Here is a 19,090-nt window from a genome sequence, read left to right as displayed (position 1 = left end):
CCCAATCACCGTAACATGTAACGGACACAAGTCACCGTAACACGTAACGGACACAAGTCACCGTAACACATAATGGACACAAGTCACCGTAACTCGTAACGGACACGAATAACCATAACACGTAATGGACACGAATAACCGTAACACGTAACGGACACGAATAACCGTAACACGTAACGGACATGAATAACCGTAACACGTAACGGACACGAATAACCGTACCATGTAACGGACACGAATAACCGTAACACGTAACTGACACAAATAACCCTAACACGTAACGTAACGGACACGACTCACCATAACACGTAACACAGTCAGTAACATGTTATAAAAACAGCGGTCAAAGTTTCAGTTGGTATTGGTCACAATTTTGTTGGTGGGACAGATGCATGAGGACAATGAAAAAACACATCTGTGTTATTTCCTCTTCTCTGTGTAACACAGCAGTTCCCAGCCTGGTCCCTACAGTATATCAGCCAGCCAGTTCAGATTTTTCTCAAGTCCCAGCAGGTCAGTGCTCCAATGTTCCCATCTTCCAATCACCAGGAGCTACAACAGAAAGCTGGACGCGTTGGACGTTCTTAGTCCCCGCTGTTCCTGCGTGAGGTGGAGGGCTTACCTGCGTGCCACCTGCCCTTTGCTGTGATAGTTCTCTCTCTGGATGATGGCCGCCATGTCACTGAGGGCACGGAATCGGGGCTCGTGGGCGAGGGCGTCGGTGCCCAGAGCCTCCAGCCTACGGGCGGCGGCCTGAGCCTCCTCCAGGTAACGCAGGTCGCGGGGGTCTTGCCGAAGCAGCAGCTGCAGCGTGTCCTCCACATACCCCTCCCTCAGCGCCGCCTTTCGCCCGAACTTCTGGGCCAGCTGCTCCAGCTGTTCGAGCCGAACCAGCGCCCCCTGCAGGGCACGCTCCCGCTCGTGCTCTGCCCGCTCCAGCTCCGCCCACCGGCGCTCCACGTCGCTCAGCACGCGCCCCTCTGGAGGAACGTAGGGGCGCTGGTTGTTGGCGCGCAGCTGGGTGCGCAGGCTGAAGAGATGGGCCTCCAGCGCCCCACGCTCCTGGTACTTGGGGGGCTTCTCCACGGTGCGGTAGGCCTTGAAGGCCGCCACCAGGTGCTGCATCTCAGGGAGGGAGTTGGGGAAGGAGCGGTCGTTCAGCTCCACAACTTTAGCCTGGATCCAGTGCAGAAGGTCAGAGACCATGGCCTCGTACTTCTGCTTCAGGTCCTCCAGCTCCTTCAAGAGACCCACGATCTGAGACGGGAGGAGACACCTTACAAAACAGCACAGTTTTTTTGTCACACATTTCTAGTATTAAACCAGTCTCTCTGTTATAGAACCAATGATCTACTTTCTGCACTTTCTTCTGCACGATTGTTCTTTCCATTACATGTTCCACTCTCCACGCAGCCATCGTGTACCCCCAAATGTGGCCATCCAGTCTGAAGAACAGACTGCAGGGGGCAAGTGGCCTTCCAGTAACATACACAGAAAGGGACGTAGACCCTGGACAGGGTCACCTCGCGTGTATGGATGTCAGGAGAAGAACGGAGGTCTGGATGGAGAAAACCTTGACTTGGTGGATGCAGCTCTACCTCACTATTACCTCACTATTACTGAAGGAATGAAGAGGAAGGAATGCTGGTTCCACACCTTCTGTACCTGACCAAACACACGCACCTTCGCCAGCGCGGACTTCTGAGGACTGACGACCGCCTCCCGCATGTAGTGCCACCTCAGCCACTGGCTGCTGAGGTTCCCGGTGAGGGACATCGCGACCCCGATCCAGCCAGGCTGTCGCCGGGTCCGGTTATGAGGCCGGTCGGAACGCGTCATTACGCAGCGCATGGAGAACCCGGGACCTCCACGCATCACAAGTTTATCTGCTTACCGCGAACAGCCGCCCCTCCCGCACCAGGACGGAATCCGATAATCCGCCAAAGGCGCTTTTCTAATTAGAACCTGCGGCGCCCTGCGCTGCCGAGAGGGGGCGCCCGAGGCCACTCTTAAAACCATGAATTACAATAATAATAATAATAATAATAATAATAAGTAAGGTTTAGGCCAGGTATAACTGCTTACTGTATGACAAGATATTACCCCAAAAGTTGTGAACATGTAGGGAGCTCTGAGTCCCACATCCTGCGTGAACATGGGTGTGGGCCTGTAGGTCTGTTGAGACTGTTCTAAATGAGCCTGTACATGTGTACACTCCATAAATCCTCTCGCTTATCCAGGGAGTGTGTGTTTTTGTGATTCACAGCTGGTCTGATGGAACCTAAGAACCTTTTTTTTTTTAACTAAAGGACCTATTATGGAACATCTAGCAGCGAGACTGTAGACTGAAACCAAGCATGGATTTGGTTATGCAGGAGTGGAAACACAATTTTCTATTTTGTGTTTAGATTCAAGTACAATTTCTATGAACATAAAAGTCCTAAATGGTTCTTTCAACAGAAGCAGTTCTGATAGTGAAAATAAATCCTGAGCCCGAACATTTGAGCAGCAAATTATAATACTCCAAAGATGGAAATCAAAGGAAGTGATACGTTGCTAAAGGACACTACGACGCAGGACTTTATTTCCATTAAAGTTAATCGTCCATGCAATCGAACGGCCATTGGGGTGGAATATCTGTAATGTAGTGGCCATCTTTTTAAAAGCCTCACATGAAGAAGATGAGCACATAAAATAATTTTAGATAAACATGAAGATGAAAATGATCGAGCTATACATCCAGCAGCCTGTGAGTACTGTGTATGATCTGCATTCACGCCATAACCGGCGCATGTTGACTGAAACCCCCTCCAATACACAGTAAAGGAGAACCTTCAGCATCCAACAAGGCCGAGGTTCCAGCTGGAGTTTTTAACTAATTCAGTTTCGGCCCTAAAAAGTCAACCATTTCACAGAAAAACACCACAAGAAAAACTTATCAGCAGACCAAGAACCTTCAGATTAACTACAGAGGTGAGCCAGAAGCTCTTAAAGGCGTACATTGATAAAAACTATAGTTTTATATTGTATTTATTGAATAAAATAAAAGTTTCTTATGGAACATTGTATTTTCGCTTTAATTTAATCTTTAATTAAATTTAAACTAGTGTGGTGCTTTGGCGTACCGTAGTGGTGAAATGTGGTTCACCCACCGCCACTGCGTCCATTTTCACACCTCTATCACGTGAGATTTGCCAATCAAATGAACATTTAATAAAACTAATTGACAGCACATGAAACACTAATTTACAAGCAGCGAATCGTACAATATCCTGACCCGAGCCTGACGTCAGATCACGTCAGATATTCGTACGCCGGAGATTCAGCGTGGCGCCTGAACGCCAGCGGCCCTGCGGAAGCATTTACATTTACAGCATTTACCAGACGTCCTTATCCAGAGCGACATACAATCAGTAGTTACAGGGACAGTCCCCCCCTGGAGCAACTTAAGGTTAAGTGTCTTGCTCAGGGACACAATGGTCGTAAGTGGGATTCGAACCCGGGTCTTCTGGTTCATAGGCGAGTGTGTTACCCACTGGGTTACTACCACCCTTATCCAGAAGCAGTTCTGGATAAAATTGGGGGACGTGAGGGGACAACACCAAGAACCAGGCAGCATGAGTGGAGGAAGGGTGCTAGTAGCCTGGTGGGTAACACACTCCCCAGGAGACCCAGGTTCAAACCCCACTTACTACAAAGATGTCCGTGAGCAAGACACTTAACCCTGAGTGACTCCAGGGGGGGACTGTCCCTGTAACTACTGACTGTAAGTCCCTCTCTGGATAAGGACGTCTGGTAAATGCTGGAAATGTAAATGGAGGAAGGGTGGACAGCAGAGACGAGGTGACCTGCTGCTGACCTTAGCGATGCGCTTCTGGACGGTCTGGCCCTGCTTCATCTTGGAGAAGTAGTGGTAGTACAGCGAGACGTAGGTCATGATGGACTTCTCGTCTGGATGCCGCACCATGATGTCTTCAGCGTCCAGCAGCTGCAGGATGCCGAACTCCTTCTCGGCCAGGTGGAAGGCGTGGCACAGGTTGTGCTTCGGCTGGTCTTCACGCAGGCGCTGGTAGTCAAAGAGGTCCGGCCTTCAAACGCAAAACGGGACACTTCTTCTTCACGCCGACGTTCCCCAAACGCATGAAAGTCGGTCGAAATTCTCCTACCTGTGGGCGTGTATGAGAGCGTTAAACGCCAAGCCATCCCGCCAGCTGCCGGAGAAGTCCTGCACGTCCACGCTGGCATAGCCAGCCGTCTTGCGCTGGCACCAGATGAGAAGAGCCTCTTTAGCAGAGCGCCGGGCGAGGCTGGCATCCCCGCTGGCCTGAGGAGAGGTCACACGCTGCTCACATTTCATCTGACATGGAGCCTCCAGTTTACTAAATACGTACGGTTTGGGGAACTGGTGAAAATATGGAGGGGTGAGCACCATACTGGCCAATTTTTGGTGCCAAACTTAAACTGAAACATGTAGAAAAATTTTAAATATGAAATAGCTCTTTTTAGCTCTGCTCTCCGGTAAGAAGGAGCTAAGGTGGGCGTGCTGGTATCTCAGAGCAGGATGGGCCATTGCTACATTAAATATGCTTCTAGTGTCAAATTCTGCCACTTTTTTAAGGTGATGGTGCATTTTTGGGGTTACCGTACCTCCTCTAAGTTGATGGCACCGATCTGGAACCTCAAAATTATGATCCATATGAGACCCAGGATGAGCGTCCTGTCCCCATCCACCACGTTCTCAGGGCCGATCAGATCCACACAAATCTAGAAGGAGACTCTGGAATAAAACCTGGACGTGGGGAGGGGACGCATGTACGAGTGGGGGGGCGGGGCACCTTGGTCTTGAGGAAGTTGATGGCGATGCTGTTGTTCTCCAGGCAGTGGACCCGCAGAGTGCGGCGGCTCGGTGGTGGCAGCGTCTCCCTGGAGATGAGCTCCAGCAGTCGCACCAGGTGCAGGCCGGTCTTCAGCTCGGTGTAGACGTCATTCAGGACCACGTTCTCCTACATCATCACACAAACACTGAGATCAGGTCCAAAAAAATCTGCAGGGAACACAGCGGAGAGACCTGCGGGGATCGAGGTCCATGTCCCTGCTGATGCTGGGTGTGCTCTGACCTTTGAACTCTCAGGCTCGGGGGACGGCGGTGGGGGGAGATCCGCCCTCCCCTCCCCAGGAAGCCTGACTCCGGTTCACACCACACCCGACAACTGATGCCACTGCGGTGAAAGACCGAGGCGCCGCTGAACTGAATTGTGGTCCGTCAATCGGGTTCTCTAACCGGTCGGCCAATCAGGGGGTTTGTTAAGTTAAGCAGTTGCGTTGTGATTGGTTGCCGATCCCGTGTTCCCTGCATGGCAGACATGGAACCCAAAAAGTGTTGTTTCTTCTGAATGATTTAAAGAACGAATCACAGCGATTTGGACAGAAAACCCCAAATTCTACACTGGGGGGTAGTAGCCTGGTGGGTAACACACTTGACTAACCAGAAGACCCAGGTTCAAACCCCACTTACTACCATTGTGTCCCTGAGCAGGACACTTAACCCTGAGTGTCTCCAGGGGGGGACTGTCCCTGTAACTACTGACTGTAAGGTGCTCTGGATAAGGGCGTCTGGTAAATGCTGGAAATGTAAACTAGTGACCCCAAATGTCACCGAGCCACTGTACAGTAACGCACCGGAGAGCCGCTCTGAGATTTATGTGTCAGACGTTCGTTTTTATCGTCTCTCTGATTTCAGTGTCAACCAGGAGCTGACAGACGCCGAGCGGAGAACAATCGTGGAGCGGAAGAGGAAGCGGAAAGCGGTAAAGACTTGACGCAGCTTCGGGACGAGTGCGGATGACTATGAATACACTTCCCTTCCTGAGCAGGGCTGAGAGGGACACGCGGCCACTCGCGCCGAGCCTCTGTTTCAGTCTGACCTCTGACCCCGGCGCATGCCTTCAGGGAGGACGCGCTTATCACAACAGACAAACTGCCGCAAATCACACGCCCGGGTTCTGCATCATTAGCACAGGAAGCCGGTGTTTTCTTTCATGTTCAAAGCTGCCAGTCAGGACCGGGTTCATGCCGTGGACTTCATCCCCGTTCATCCTACAGAAACATCACCAACTACAACAAAAAACGAGAGCCCCATTCTTACAAATACTGCAGAGCGACCAAAGATGGAACCAACATACGGTTCTTCAATCAGTATAAACAGCAGTTGAATCTATAAACTTTGCTGGCACTAAATGTTTAAAGTGAAGTGATTGTCACATGTGATACACAGCAGCACGCGGTGCACACGGTGAAATTTGTCCTCTGCATTTAACCATCACCCTGAGTGAGCAGTGGGCACCATGACAGGCGCCCGGGGAGCAGTGTGTGGGGACGGTGCTTTGCTCAGTGGCACCTTGGCGGATCGGGATTCAAACCGGCAACCTTCTGATTACGGGGCCGCTTCCTTAACCGCTAGGCCACCACTGCCCCATCACCTCACAATTTAGATCCATTCACTTACTATCTATAAGTTGCAGAGGAGGAACTGACTCCTCACCCAGACCTTTTAGTTTGAGTGTAATTATGCCCCTCCTCCATTTCACTACATTCTCTACACTAATACCCCTAATACACAAACGTGACCACGCCCACTACCAACACCAACATGGAGGTTATCAGGCGCTTTAATTCCTAGTGAACATGACCACGCCCACTACCAACACCAACATGCAGGTTATCAGGCGCTTTAATTCCTAGTGAACATGACCACGCCCACTACCGACACCAACATACAGGTTATCAGGCGCTTTAATTCCAGTCAACGTGACCACGCCCACTACCAACACCAACATGGAGGTTATCAGGCGCTTTAATTCCAGTCAACATGACCACGCCCACTACCGACACCAACATGCAGGTTATCAGGCGCTTCAATTCCAGTCAACATGACCACGCCCACTACCAACACCAACATGCAGGTTATCAGGCGCTTTAATTCCAGTCAACATGACCACGCCCACTACCAACACCAACATGCAGGTTAACAGGCGCTTTAATTCCAGTCAACGTGACCACGCCCACTACCAACACCAACATGCAGGTTATCAGGCGCTTTAATTCCTAGTGTACGTGACCACGCCCACTACCAACACCAACATGCAGGTTATCAGGCGCTTTAATTCCAGTCAACGTGACCACGCCCACTACCAACACCAACATGCAGGTTATCAGGCGCTTTAATTCCAGTCAACGTGACCACGCCCACTACCAACACCAACATGCAGGTTATCAGGCGCTTTAATTCCAGTGAACGTGACCACGCCCACTACCAACACCAACATGCAGGTTATCAGGCGCTTTAATTCCTAGTGAACGTGACCACGCCCACTACCAACACCAACATGCAGGTTATCAGGCGCTTTAATTCCAGTTAACATGACCACGCCCACTACCAACACCAACATGCAGGTTATCAGGCGCTTTAATTCCTAGTGAACGTGACCACGCCCACTACCAACACCAACATGCAGGTTATCAGGCGCTTTAATTCCAGCGAACGTGACCACGCCCACTACCAACACCAACATGCAGGTTATCTGGCGCTTTAATTCCAGCGTTATGAATGTGATGTTAATGAACACGCCCCACATGCTACATTTTACATGCAGCCTGATTGAAAGTGAAGTTTCCTGTTTCAGGCATTTCATTGTTTCTGCTTTAGGAAACACATGGCCCAGAGTTTTACTCTATAGAGCAGTGCCAGACCCTACATTCAGCCATCCTTCCTTCCTGCACCGGCTAATGCTGAAACTCTCATGTCCGACCCCGGCCTCTGGGCTGCCCTTTCCTCTTGAAGGAGGTCAGGAATCCCCCCGTGGGGTCAGGGGGCTGTTCCTCCTACTGACAGCTCAGTCATCGGTTGAGGACGGAGAGCGTTGAGCGCCAGCCTGGGTTCTGCCTACCCCGTTCTTGGTGAAGACACTGTTCATCCACTTGGTGTAGGTCTTCTTCTGCACCGCCATCCGCTGCTCCTGCAGCTCACGAATGCGGCCATGTTCATAGTCATCGCTGTCCATCACCGCTGGAACACACACACACACACACACACACACAACAATGGAACACACATCTGTAAATGGACTGGGATCAAACAGCATCAGGATTCTCTAAATGACATATTTCATTGTGATCTGGGAAAGTCTGGATGGATTATAGGTTATAGATTATACATTTTATTCAAATAAGTTCTTCATTGTTAAAGGATTATGGCCTATTTTCCATCTGGCGTTTTAAACATGTTTGGATGAAAATAAGATCAGCATTCATAATAATGAAATAATTAAGCTCTTTAATCAATAAATTGGCTCATTTATTAAGTTTTTTGAAGTGATTGTCACATGTGATACACAGCAGCACAGCACACGGTGCACACAGTGAAATGTGTCCTCTGCATTTAACCATCACCCTGAGTGAGCAGTGGGCGGCCATGACAGGCGCCCGGGGAGCAGTGTGTGGGGACGGTGCTTTGCTCAGTGGTACCTTGGCGGATCGGGATTCAAACCGGCAAACTTCTGATTACGGGGCCGCTTCCTTAACCGCTAGGCCACCACTGTCCTACCACAGGCCACAAGTGCTTTACTTAGCGACAATAAAACAACTTGAATAATTTTATATACACACACTACTGTTCAGATGTTTCTGAAATTTAGAAAAATAAAGAAACTTAGTCTTGAGTTCCTGTGGAATGATCATTATTTATGAGTGTATTAATGCAGGTCTGACAGCTTCAGAATTTCTTAATGGAAATCAAGGGCATTCTAAACGACCCGAAGCTTCACAAGAAGAGAAATATGTAAAAATCTTTATTTGTGAGGTGCTACAAAACTGAATATGCACGCACACACACACACACACACACACACACACTTTGGCCATTACGAACACACTCTGCACCACTGTAAAAATTCCTGACACTTTATACTCGGTCATTTATTACCAGACATCATGACCTGCTGTCACCTGACCTTTCTCCACTTTCACCAAGACGGAGAGGAGAAATGTCTAGAAAGTGAACAATTCAAACTAATCCTACAATTAAAATTACAGACTGTTGTGAATAAATGGTCCACAAGTGAACACCGTACCGTACTTCAGGGAGCCCTTCAGAACAGCAGCTCGGGCCCGTCTGACGTCACCACGCTTTACACCATTATTAAAAGTGGATAATAATAACGTGCAGGCGCATACACACCTTCCAGCCGCAGTCCGGCGCCGGCTCCAGATGTGGACCGTGGCGTGAGCTCGGACCAGCTCGGGTGAACTTTGAAGCTGCTCAGGTACAGTTTTACTGCGGCGGCTGCTCACCTGACCCCGGCATGGCAGGGAGTAAAGGTCGCCGAGACGGGGGTTCCTCCGGAATCCAGGTGGACAGCGAAGGAGGAGTAATAATCCGGCCGTATCAGCGTTTCTTATCGCGTCAATCATCAACATGAGCGTAAAATTCATCTGGAAAACCGTCCATGCCAGAACTCACACACAGTTCCCTCGTGTGCAGGTACGGGCTCTTCCAGAACCTCTGATGAAGAGATTCTGCAGAACCAGCATCCGTCCAGACACACGAAGCATTACCGGGCATCCGGGGTCATTTTACACACACCCGGCACTAAAGCAGACACCTGCAGCGCCACCTGGTGTGACGAAGCGGCGTCCCTAATATACTGGCCACACGGCCCGGGCTCTGAGGCAACAGCGAGACCTTTCCTACGGAACCGAACTTATTCCCTTCACCGCCAGCAGAGCGTAACGGCGTCACGACACTCGCCACGAGAGGCTCTGATTAAAGCTGCATGTGATGAAGGACAGAGAAGGAGGAATCTGAGACGGTCCCGTTTATTTCTCGCCATGTGTAACAGCAGCACGGCTCTGAAATCAGGCCGATTTACAGGAAAGCGTGTTAGTTTATTTCAAGAGAAGGTCTATAAAAAGCCCCGCCCTCCGAGCGATGCCTGGAATATCGAGTCAATATTGGCCCAGAGGTCAGAAGACGTCGGGACTATTAATAAACACAGACAACAGTCCTTTTAAATGAAGCGCGAGTGTCTCTGGTTTCCCAGAATGCCACAGGAGGTGCCCGGCGGGACGTGAGGGGTGTATTATGTCAATAGAAACAATAAAGATTGCATGAAAATGAAATGAATACATTTCCCAGAATGCCTCAGTCCTCGCTGTGGTTGTACAGGGTGTCGGCGGTGGGGTTCTTGCGGTGGGAGGGCGGCACCAGGTGGCGGGGCAGTTCGTTGGGGATCTCGAAGCCCTCCAGTTTGATCTTGATCAGGTGCTGGGCCAGAGCGAACTCCTCGTCGTCCAGCATGCCGTCGCAGTCGCAGTCGGCCAGCTTCCAGATCTTTCCGAGGACGGTGTTGGGCAGGCGCGAGTTCATCATCTCCTTCTTGGCGTTGACGCCGGTCACCTTGCCGTTGATGGGCATGAGCGTGTAGAAGATCTCGTCGTAGCGCGGCTTGTCGCGGCTCACGATCCAGTCCTCGGCGTCGGCGCCCGCGCTGATCCCCTCGCCGTAGCCGTGTTCGAACGGCCCGTCCTCCGAGCCCTGGAAGGCCCCGCCCATCACCATCGGCGGCGGCTGCTTGCTCTCCTCCTCGCGGATCATCGTCATGAGGCCCGAAATCCGGTTACTCAGCATCTTATCCACCGACTCGATCAGCTTGGGCTTCAGAGACGGGAACTTGCTGAAGTCGTAGTGCTGGAGTTGTTCCTACGGAAACCACGAACAACAACACATGCAGGTGAAATCATTTGTATGCTGATTTCTGATTGGCCAGTTTATGTGGAGGCGTGGTCCACAGCCCCAGGAACCAGGTTGGTCGCTGGCCCTTTAAGAGAAGATTTTAAAAAAGTGAAGTGATTGTCATTGTGAGACACTGCAGCACAGCACACGGTGAACACGGTGAAACGTGTCCCCTGTGTTTAACCATCACCCTTGGTGAGCAGTGGGCACCATGACATGCCCACCATGCCCCAGTTTGGGAGCCACTATCAGGTTAAATAAAATGTAAATAAAGTTTAACATGACGCACACGAGCAGAACTGCAGCAGAACGTGGAGTACGAAGAGAAAGTGGGGTACCAGATAGACGGGGTGCGCATGTGTAGATGGAGAATCAGCTCAGTGAGAGCGTGTGACTTGTTGCAGGCCCGTCCCACGAGAGCCATCATCCCTCCGTCTGCTCCTCATAATCCAGGGCGTTCCTCCACCACACACACAGCGGCCGCCAGCTCCTTCCTCCGCTGGGGTGGAGGACGTGACTGTTCGCCAGAACAAACCGCCAGCGGCTCGAGGGGCGGAGCCTGAGGCGGTGCAGGTAACCCCGACCCCGCCCAGCCCTCTGAACCCACACTAAATATTCAGTTTAAACTATAATCAGCGTGACTTCATGGCATTGCGGAGATGTTCGACGTATAAACGTCCTGCATGAACGTCGGTGTGAAGCTGCGGTCAGGGGGCGTCGGACGATGGACCTTCACGAATTCCTCGAAACGCAGCGGCTGCGAGATACTAGATTACGCGCCTGGACCGTGACTGGCCGAGGGGACTCACCTGCATTTTGAGGACGTTGGGGAAGTCCCCAGGGGAGATGTGGTGCTCCCTCTGCAGCATGAGGTAGATCTCCGGCAGACGGGCGAGGAGCTCCTCCTTCTTCTTCTCCTTCCCGAACAGAGACGGCATCTCCTTCTTCAGGTGGCTGATGATGTAGGCGTGTACCTGAGGGACGGAGAGGACCGAGAGTCCATTTCCACCGAGACACTTTTACACACAACTTTTCCTCCAAAAAAAAAAAAGAGGAAGCCGGTGCTCACCGGGCGCCAAAATAAGAGCGCGGCTCCGCCCTCCAAACCCCTCCTCCCTCCCCCCGCTGGGATGTTTATTCCGCTGGAAAACGCGGCGACCTGAGACGGCCGGCACTGACGTAAATACGCCGGGCGGGCGTGGGACTGACAAACTCTCTCACTGTGCCAGTGTGTGTGTGTGTGTGTGTGTGTGTGTGTGTTGCACCGCAGGAAGGAGAGTGTACGGGTGTCAGATTCCTGTTTGTTTGGTCAGGATGGAAAATATTACAAAGGAGATAAGGAGTTCTGTACTGCTGGGTCAGAGGCCAAGAGAGAAAACACACAAGACGTACAAAACACACACCACATATACACAAACACAACACATGTACACACACCACAACACACACATACAGCACACATACAGCACACAACACATGTACACACACACACAAACAACAACACATATACACAACACATGTACACACACACACATACACAACACACGTACACAACACACGCACACACACCACAGCACACAACACACGTACACACACACGTACACACACACACACACCACACACAACACAACACATCTACACACACACCACACAACACACACATACAGCACACAACACATGTACACACACACACAAACAACAACACATATACACAACACATGTACACACACACATACACAACACACACCACATATACACAAACACAATACATGTACACACACCACAACACACACATACACCACACAACACACACATACAGCACACAACACACGTACACACACACACCACAGCACACAACACACACATACAGCACACAACACATGTACACACACAATGGGTACAATAAGTATTCAGATCCCCTTATATTTTTCACTCTGTTATACTGCAGCGATTTGATAAAACCGTTCAAGTTCATTAATGTACACACAGCGCCCACATTTACAGAAAAACACAGAATTGTTGACAAAATCCTGAGTATTCAGACCTTTGCCTTGTTATTTAACTCAGGTCCATTTCTTCTGATCATCCTTGAGATGGTTCTACACCTTCATTTGAGTCCAGCTGTGTTTGAAAGTGAAGTGATTACTTCATCAAGGGGACCTCAGTGACACCTTGGCAGATCGGCAACCTTCTGATTACAGGGGCCGCTTCCTTAACTGCTAGGCCACCACCACAAAGCACAGATCTGGCCAAGACTACCAAAAATAATCTTCTGCACTTAAGGTTCCTAAGAGCACAATGGCGGACAACGGACAACATTTGGGACGACCAGAACCGTTCCTAGATCTTGCAGTCCGGCCAGACTGAGCTCTCAGGGAAGAAGAGCCCTGGTGAGAGAGGTCAAGAAGATCCCAAAGATCACTGTGGCTGAGCTCCAGTCTGGAGAAAGTTGTTGAACATCAACCATCACTGCAGCCCTCCACCAGTCAGGGCTTTATGCCAGAGTGTCCCGAGGGAAGCCAGATGAAAGCCTGCACTGAGCTTGCTTAAAAAAAAAAAAAAACACCTGAAGGACTCCAAGATGGTGAGAAATACGATTCTCTGGTCTGATGAGACCAAGATAGAACTTTTTGGCCTTAATTCTAAGCGTTATGTGAGGAGAAAACCAGGCACTGATCATCCAGTCCAATACAGTCCCAATAGTGAAGCATGGTGGTGGCAGCATCATGCTGAGGGGTGTTTTGCAGCTGCAGGGACAGGATGACTGGTTGCAATCGAGAGGAAGATGAATGTGACCAAGTAGGTTTACCTTCCAACAAGATAATGACCCTGAGCACACAGCTAAACCAACGAAGGAGTGGCTTCACAACAACTCTGGGACTGATCTTGAATGGCCGGGCCAGAGCCATGACTTAAACCCAATTGAGCATATCTGGATCAACCAAAAAAAGGTCTGTCCACCAACGTTTATCATCCCACCTGCCAGAACAGGAGAGGATCTGCAAGGAGGAATGGCAGAAGATGCCCAAATCCAGGTGTGAAAAACTTGTAGCATCTTTCCCAAAAGGACTCATGGCTGTATTAGATCATCATGGTGCTTCTACTGAATACTGAGGACCATGATGTGATTTTTCACTTTTTCTTCGTTAATCAACAATTCTGTGTTTTTCTGTCAGTTTGAAGTGCTGCGTGTACATTAATGAGGAAAAACTTTAACTTCATTAACTAAAAAATGATTTTAATACTGAATCCGTACCCGCTGTACACACACACACACGACACGTATACACAACACACACCGGCTGTGCGGTCCTCCCTCTGTTCTCTTATTCTCCAGAAGCATCAATAGAACATATAGAATGACATTTTGATGCAGGCTCCACCCACTCCGCAGATTATAAAGGTCGAGGGGCGTGGCCTCTCGGATTGGCGTTATTTAAATTCATTATTCACCATCAGAATGATGGTTTTGCTTGTGCAGGCTCGCGTTACCTTGGCCAGGCGCGCTCTCTTGATCAGGTCGTTGAGTTTGCGCAGGGCGGCGTTTCGCGGGAGAGCCTGGATGTCCCGGAACAGGTCCTGCGCCTCGGCCTCGAAGAGCCGCCGGTTGTCAGCGTTCTGCAGGGGTTTGGCCCAGAACGAGCCCAGGTAGACCCGCACCACCTCCGGCGTGTTGATCACCTTCCCCAGCGACCACATGAGGGCGCCGTAAACCCGCATCAGCTGCTGCGTGTCCACCTGGTCGGACTTGTTCAGAACCACGCGGATCTTATCGTCCTGCCCGCGGAACGCCTTGATGGCCTCGGAGAACTCGTCTGAGATGTCCAGCTTGTGGGCGTCAAAGAGCAGGATGATGCGGTCCACGCGCTCGCCGAACCAGCGCAGCACCTCGGAGAAATCGTAGCCTGTCACCAGGGAGGAGAAAGCAGTCAACATCACAGCGAGAAGAGCAGGAACCCTACAGGAGCTCTGCACCGTACACAAATCATGTATTGATTATATTGACAGCATATGATCAATAACCCAAAATAAACTATCCAAATTTGAACAGCATGAAAAAGGCACCAGTTCAGAACGGGACCGGCACGACGGGCCTGGTCGTCATGGCGACAGAAGACCTGTCTGAGTTGACAGGAAGTCTCCAGGCGAGGAAGAGGAAGTGCTGCCGCTGAAACAATAATGGCTGGGATTACGTCTGCGACCAGTAATTCGCGGCCCCTCTGCCAAGCGCCGACATGGGTGGAGCCCACAGGCGGCCACAGAACTACAAGACGCAGGTTCCTCCCATCTTCTGTAGCTGAAAATTGTGAAGAAAAGCGGGAAAAGCTGCTGACTGGTGATGAGTCATGAGGAGAAACAGGAACAGATGGTCCCCACCCTCACTACACCAGAACCACCACACCACCACCAACGGGACCAAGTAAATCACTCGCCTACAGACGGACATATTCAGCAAGGTGTTCTCCACTCGTACCTTTTCTAATTTAAGCCAAGAGCATGGAAGTTCGATCTCACAAAATATCTTCATCCACGAACCTTTACGATGTGACTGAAACAAGATGAGGTGGAAATGCTGATCATAACTTCACCAAACGTATCATGAAAAACTGTTAAAAACTAGACTAAAATATTCATGGACAATTCTGACTAAAATAAAACTAAAATGCTCGTACTTTTATTCGACTGAGACTTGAGTCTGGACGTGACTAAGACCAATAAAATGACTAAAACTAAAATTAAATCAGGCCCCCAAAAACAAACTATAATCACAGCGATAGTTCGCTGCTTTAAAGAACATTTTCTGTTCTTTAATGTGTGGTATTTCACCGTCAGAAAAGACGACTGAGGAGACGTTTCGAAACTTTTGACTGGGCGTCCCAATTTCCTCAAAGTCTCCAGGAAGTGGGCTGCAGCTGGGATTTCCAACGGCAGGAAGTGACTGTGATGGGTCAGCATTTTTAAAGAAAACTGCCCCGCCAACCCGACCACAACACCCCACAAAACCTGACAACTGTCAGAAGGTGCACCCCAAAGCACCCACTTCTCCACTAAATCACCACGGACCTGGATAAGAACCCATCTGCACTTAAAACCCTGTCTTCACCTCCATGGGCCCAGAAACAGGCAGGTGCATCTCAGAGCAGGAAGCAGATGTGGCAGAAAAGAGGAACGGAAAGTTCAGCGCCGGAGAGGGTGCAGCTGCCCACGCGTGTGCGTGTGTAGATAACAGAAATTATCAGTAAGACAACACAGTTCTAACAGCAGAACCTCATCACAACTCGAGCTTCAGCGGATAGATGACATCCAGACTGGATTAAATGGAGATGTTCAGCCAACACAGAGATGATGTAGTTGCTGCCATTTTCTGGACTGTAGAACATGGATGGGTGGATAGATGACTGGATGGATGGGTGGATGGATTGGTGGATGGATGGGTGGATGGATGGGTGGATGGATGGGTGGATGGATGGGTGGATGGATGGGTGGATGGATGGATGGGTGGATGGATGACTGGATGGATGACTGGATGGATGGGTGGATAGATGACTGGATGGATGGGTGGATGGATTGGTGGATGGATTGGATGGACTTGCCTCTGCTGATGCGCTGCTTTTCTCCAGACAGGATCCCGGGTGTGTCAATGATACTGATGCTCTGCAGCACCTGATTGGGCATCTGGGAGCAGATGAACCTGGTGGGACGAGAAGAAGACAATCTAATTAATAACCAGTTTCCTGCACATCTGGAGCTCCAGCCCTCATTATCTCCACAGTTCCCAGCATGTCTGGGTCAATTCTTCTGAATAGGTGCCATTCGAGACAGTGTTGCCAGATCGTGATAAAACCAAGCGAATCCCTCAAACAATATCAGGAGATATTGAAACTCATGTAAAATGCTAACAAGTAATAAAAAGCACAATGGGGGGCAGTGGTGGCCTGTTGGGACAGCGGTGGTCTAGCGGTTAAGGAAGCGGCCCCGTAATCAGAAGGTTGCCGGTTTGAATCCCGATCCGCCAAGGTACCACTGAGCAAAGCACCGTCCCCACACACTGCTCCCCGGGCGCCTGTCCTGGTGCCCACTGCTCACTCAGGGTGATGGTTAAATACAGAGGACACATTTCACTGTGTGAACCGTGTGCTGTGCTGCTGTGTATCACAAGTGACAATCACTTCACTTCAATGTGATTAACACAGAAACAGAAAAACAACCCAGGATACGTTTTTTTGTAAGAAATGCTGTTTAAAGTCGATTCAGCTGCATCACTTCCCTGTTCTCAGTAAAGCGAAACTCTTCATCGGCCAGAAGACGAACGACCTTGGGCAGGAGAACGGACCCGTATCCTCACATGGTCACGTGGTCCGGGGCTAAATTTACACGCGAGTTTCAAGTGGCAACACGGGCGGCGGCAGGATGGGAGCGAGCGGCCGAGCTGTCGAGGAATTCCGCTCACCTCTGGATTCCTCGACAATAACTCAGCAGCGCTGTCAACAGAGGAAACGGCGATAAAATTAGCGCTGCCTGTTTAAAAGTGTGAACCGCCCTTCCGCCGGACCCGCCCACCTGCGTAACCACGGCGACCAGGCCTGTTACTCGCCTCGAGCACACAGACCATGTTGATACGGTCAGCTGACTCCACGTCCCACTGTTAGCTGTACAAACACGAGCATATCAGTAGAAAGCAGCGCGTGTCGGTGTGTCTGCAAAAAGCCTTGGAGTTTGGATAGATGACAAACTGAGTCTGAACCATCATGTTGCTGCGATCTCCAGATCCTGCAGGTTCACTCTCTACAACATTCGGCCTTTTCTCTCACAACAGGCTATGCAGCTCCTCGTCCAGGTGATGGTCATCCATAAACTGGACTATTGTAACTCTCTCCTGGCTGGAGCCTCTGCGGTCACCATAAAACCCCTCCAGATGGTCCAAAATATGGCAGCCCGTCTCATCTTCAACCAGCGGAAACACCCCCACGTCCCGCCTCTTCTCACCTCTCTCCACCGGCTCCCGGTAGCTGCTCGCATCGAGTTTAAATCCTTGATGGTGCCTACAGGGCTGTACATGGAAGTTCTCCCTCTTACACCAACAGATACACTCCTGCACGCCCTCTCAGATCTACACACGAAACCAGACTAAAAACTCCCTCTTCACGGGGTCTCCGGTCCCAATCAACTCTGTTCTCCTTTACTGTCCCTGGCTGGTGGGACAACTTGTCCTGCTCCATTCGACTAGCTGAGACTAATACCACCTTTAAGAAGCAGCTGAACACCCACTTGCTCAAAAAGTATTTCAGACGAATCCAACACACACACACACACAAGAAAAAAAAACTCGTCCAGCACATAACAGTTCCCAGCATGCTCTATTCCTGACAAGTTCGGCCTTATCAGGGATCTTAGTTTTATAAACTCAAAATCTATAGAAACCGAATGAGAATTGCTGGTGTCGTCCTCTTGTGAGTTGCTTTTGGAGTGAAGTAAAGTGAAGTAAATTGTGTGTGTGTGTGTGTGTGTGTGTGTGTGTATGTGTGTGTATGTGTGTGTGTGTGTGTGTGTATGTATGTGTGTGTGTGTGTGTGTGTGTGTGTGTGTGTATGTGTGTGTGTGTGTGTGTGTGTGTGGTGTGTGTGTGTGTGTGCTGCCCGATATGCTGATTATATAATCCACCTGTATGGTGGCCACAGAAGTGACCCTCAGAGCCTGGAGGACGTCACCACGCCCTCGACGTTCACCTGTTTAGGAAGGCGTTCCCGAAGGCGTTGAGTTTACGGAAGGGTTTCTTGGGATCTACGACCAGGGCGTTGCCGGGGACGATGCCTTCGTTATCGCCGTACATCACCGCGATGAAGCCGTCTGTGGTGGGCTCGGGGCCAATCCTCATTCCAGGGAAGTCCTGCTCCAGCAGATACCTGCAGGCGATAAAAAACCAACAAGAAGCTCATTCTGGACCGGAGCCGGATCACATCTAAACGCACGCAAACCATCTTCCCAATTATTATCAGGCCATTAGATCCAGCGGCAGCGTTCCCTGTCGGGAATTACAACATTATAAGATACGGATTCGCTAGGAATTCTGGACGCTCCAGCGAACGTGGGACGTTAGTGGCGCTTTAAAAAGCTGAATTCTGGATGGGGAAAACTCCGGAGATGAAGGCCGCTCCGTTTCCTGACGATGCCACCAGGATGAATCCCAAGATGCAGCGCAGGCAGAGTTGTGGCACATCAAAGGCGGGGCGGACATGTGACCTCCACCGGGAGGACGAGTGGCAAAAACAAACCCATTCATCACCCTGCCGATGCCCCGCC

The 19,090-nt window shown here is 50.3% G+C and overlaps 2 protein-coding genes across 5 annotated transcripts in view; both read right to left on the bottom strand.

The window, feature by feature from the left end:
• Window positions 1-9,276, bottom strand: part of sptbn5 (spectrin, beta, non-erythrocytic 5) — a 39,722-nt gene extending 30,446 nt beyond the window's left edge. For 2 of the 4 annotated variants that reach the window (XM_028975442.1, XM_028975461.1), the window contains exons 1-2: window positions 1,657-1,877; window positions 623-1,257 (exon numbers count right to left, since the gene is read on the bottom strand). In XM_028975442.1, coding sequence (XP_028831275.1) covers window positions 623-1,257; window positions 1,657-1,875 — 854 coding nt within the window. In that variant the 5' untranslated portion in view covers window positions 1,876-1,877. Of the gene's footprint in view, window positions 1-622; window positions 1,258-1,656; window positions 1,878-3,859; window positions 4,089-4,166; window positions 4,325-4,647; window positions 4,765-4,835; window positions 5,004-7,946; window positions 8,066-9,235 lie in introns of those variants that run through there. The other 2 variants (XM_028975433.1, XM_028975451.1) reach the window with 2 other exon arrangements.
• A 578-nt stretch (window positions 9,277-9,854) lies between these two features.
• On the bottom strand, window positions 9,855-19,023 carry LOC114790024 (EH domain-containing protein 4-like). Its single transcript, XM_028979606.1, has 5 exons — window positions 18,517-19,023; window positions 16,384-16,481; window positions 14,282-14,694; window positions 11,599-11,763; window positions 9,855-10,756 (listed from the first exon to the last, which is right to left on the bottom strand). Exons 1-5 carry the CDS (start codon window positions 18,663-18,665, stop codon window positions 10,199-10,201), a joined length of 1,383 nt encoding a protein of 460 aa, XP_028835439.1. The 5' UTR covers window positions 18,666-19,023; the 3' UTR covers window positions 9,855-10,198.
• Between the last annotated feature and the right edge of the window lie 67 nt (window positions 19,024-19,090).

This window comes from Denticeps clupeoides, chromosome 1, assembly GCF_900700375.1.
Source record: "Denticeps clupeoides chromosome 1, fDenClu1.1, whole genome shotgun sequence".
Taxonomy (NCBI): Eukaryota; Metazoa; Chordata; class Actinopteri; order Clupeiformes; family Denticipitidae; genus Denticeps; species Denticeps clupeoides.
The sequence above is the reverse complement of the archived record's forward strand: the minus strand, read 5'-3'. Positions and strand labels throughout refer to the sequence as shown.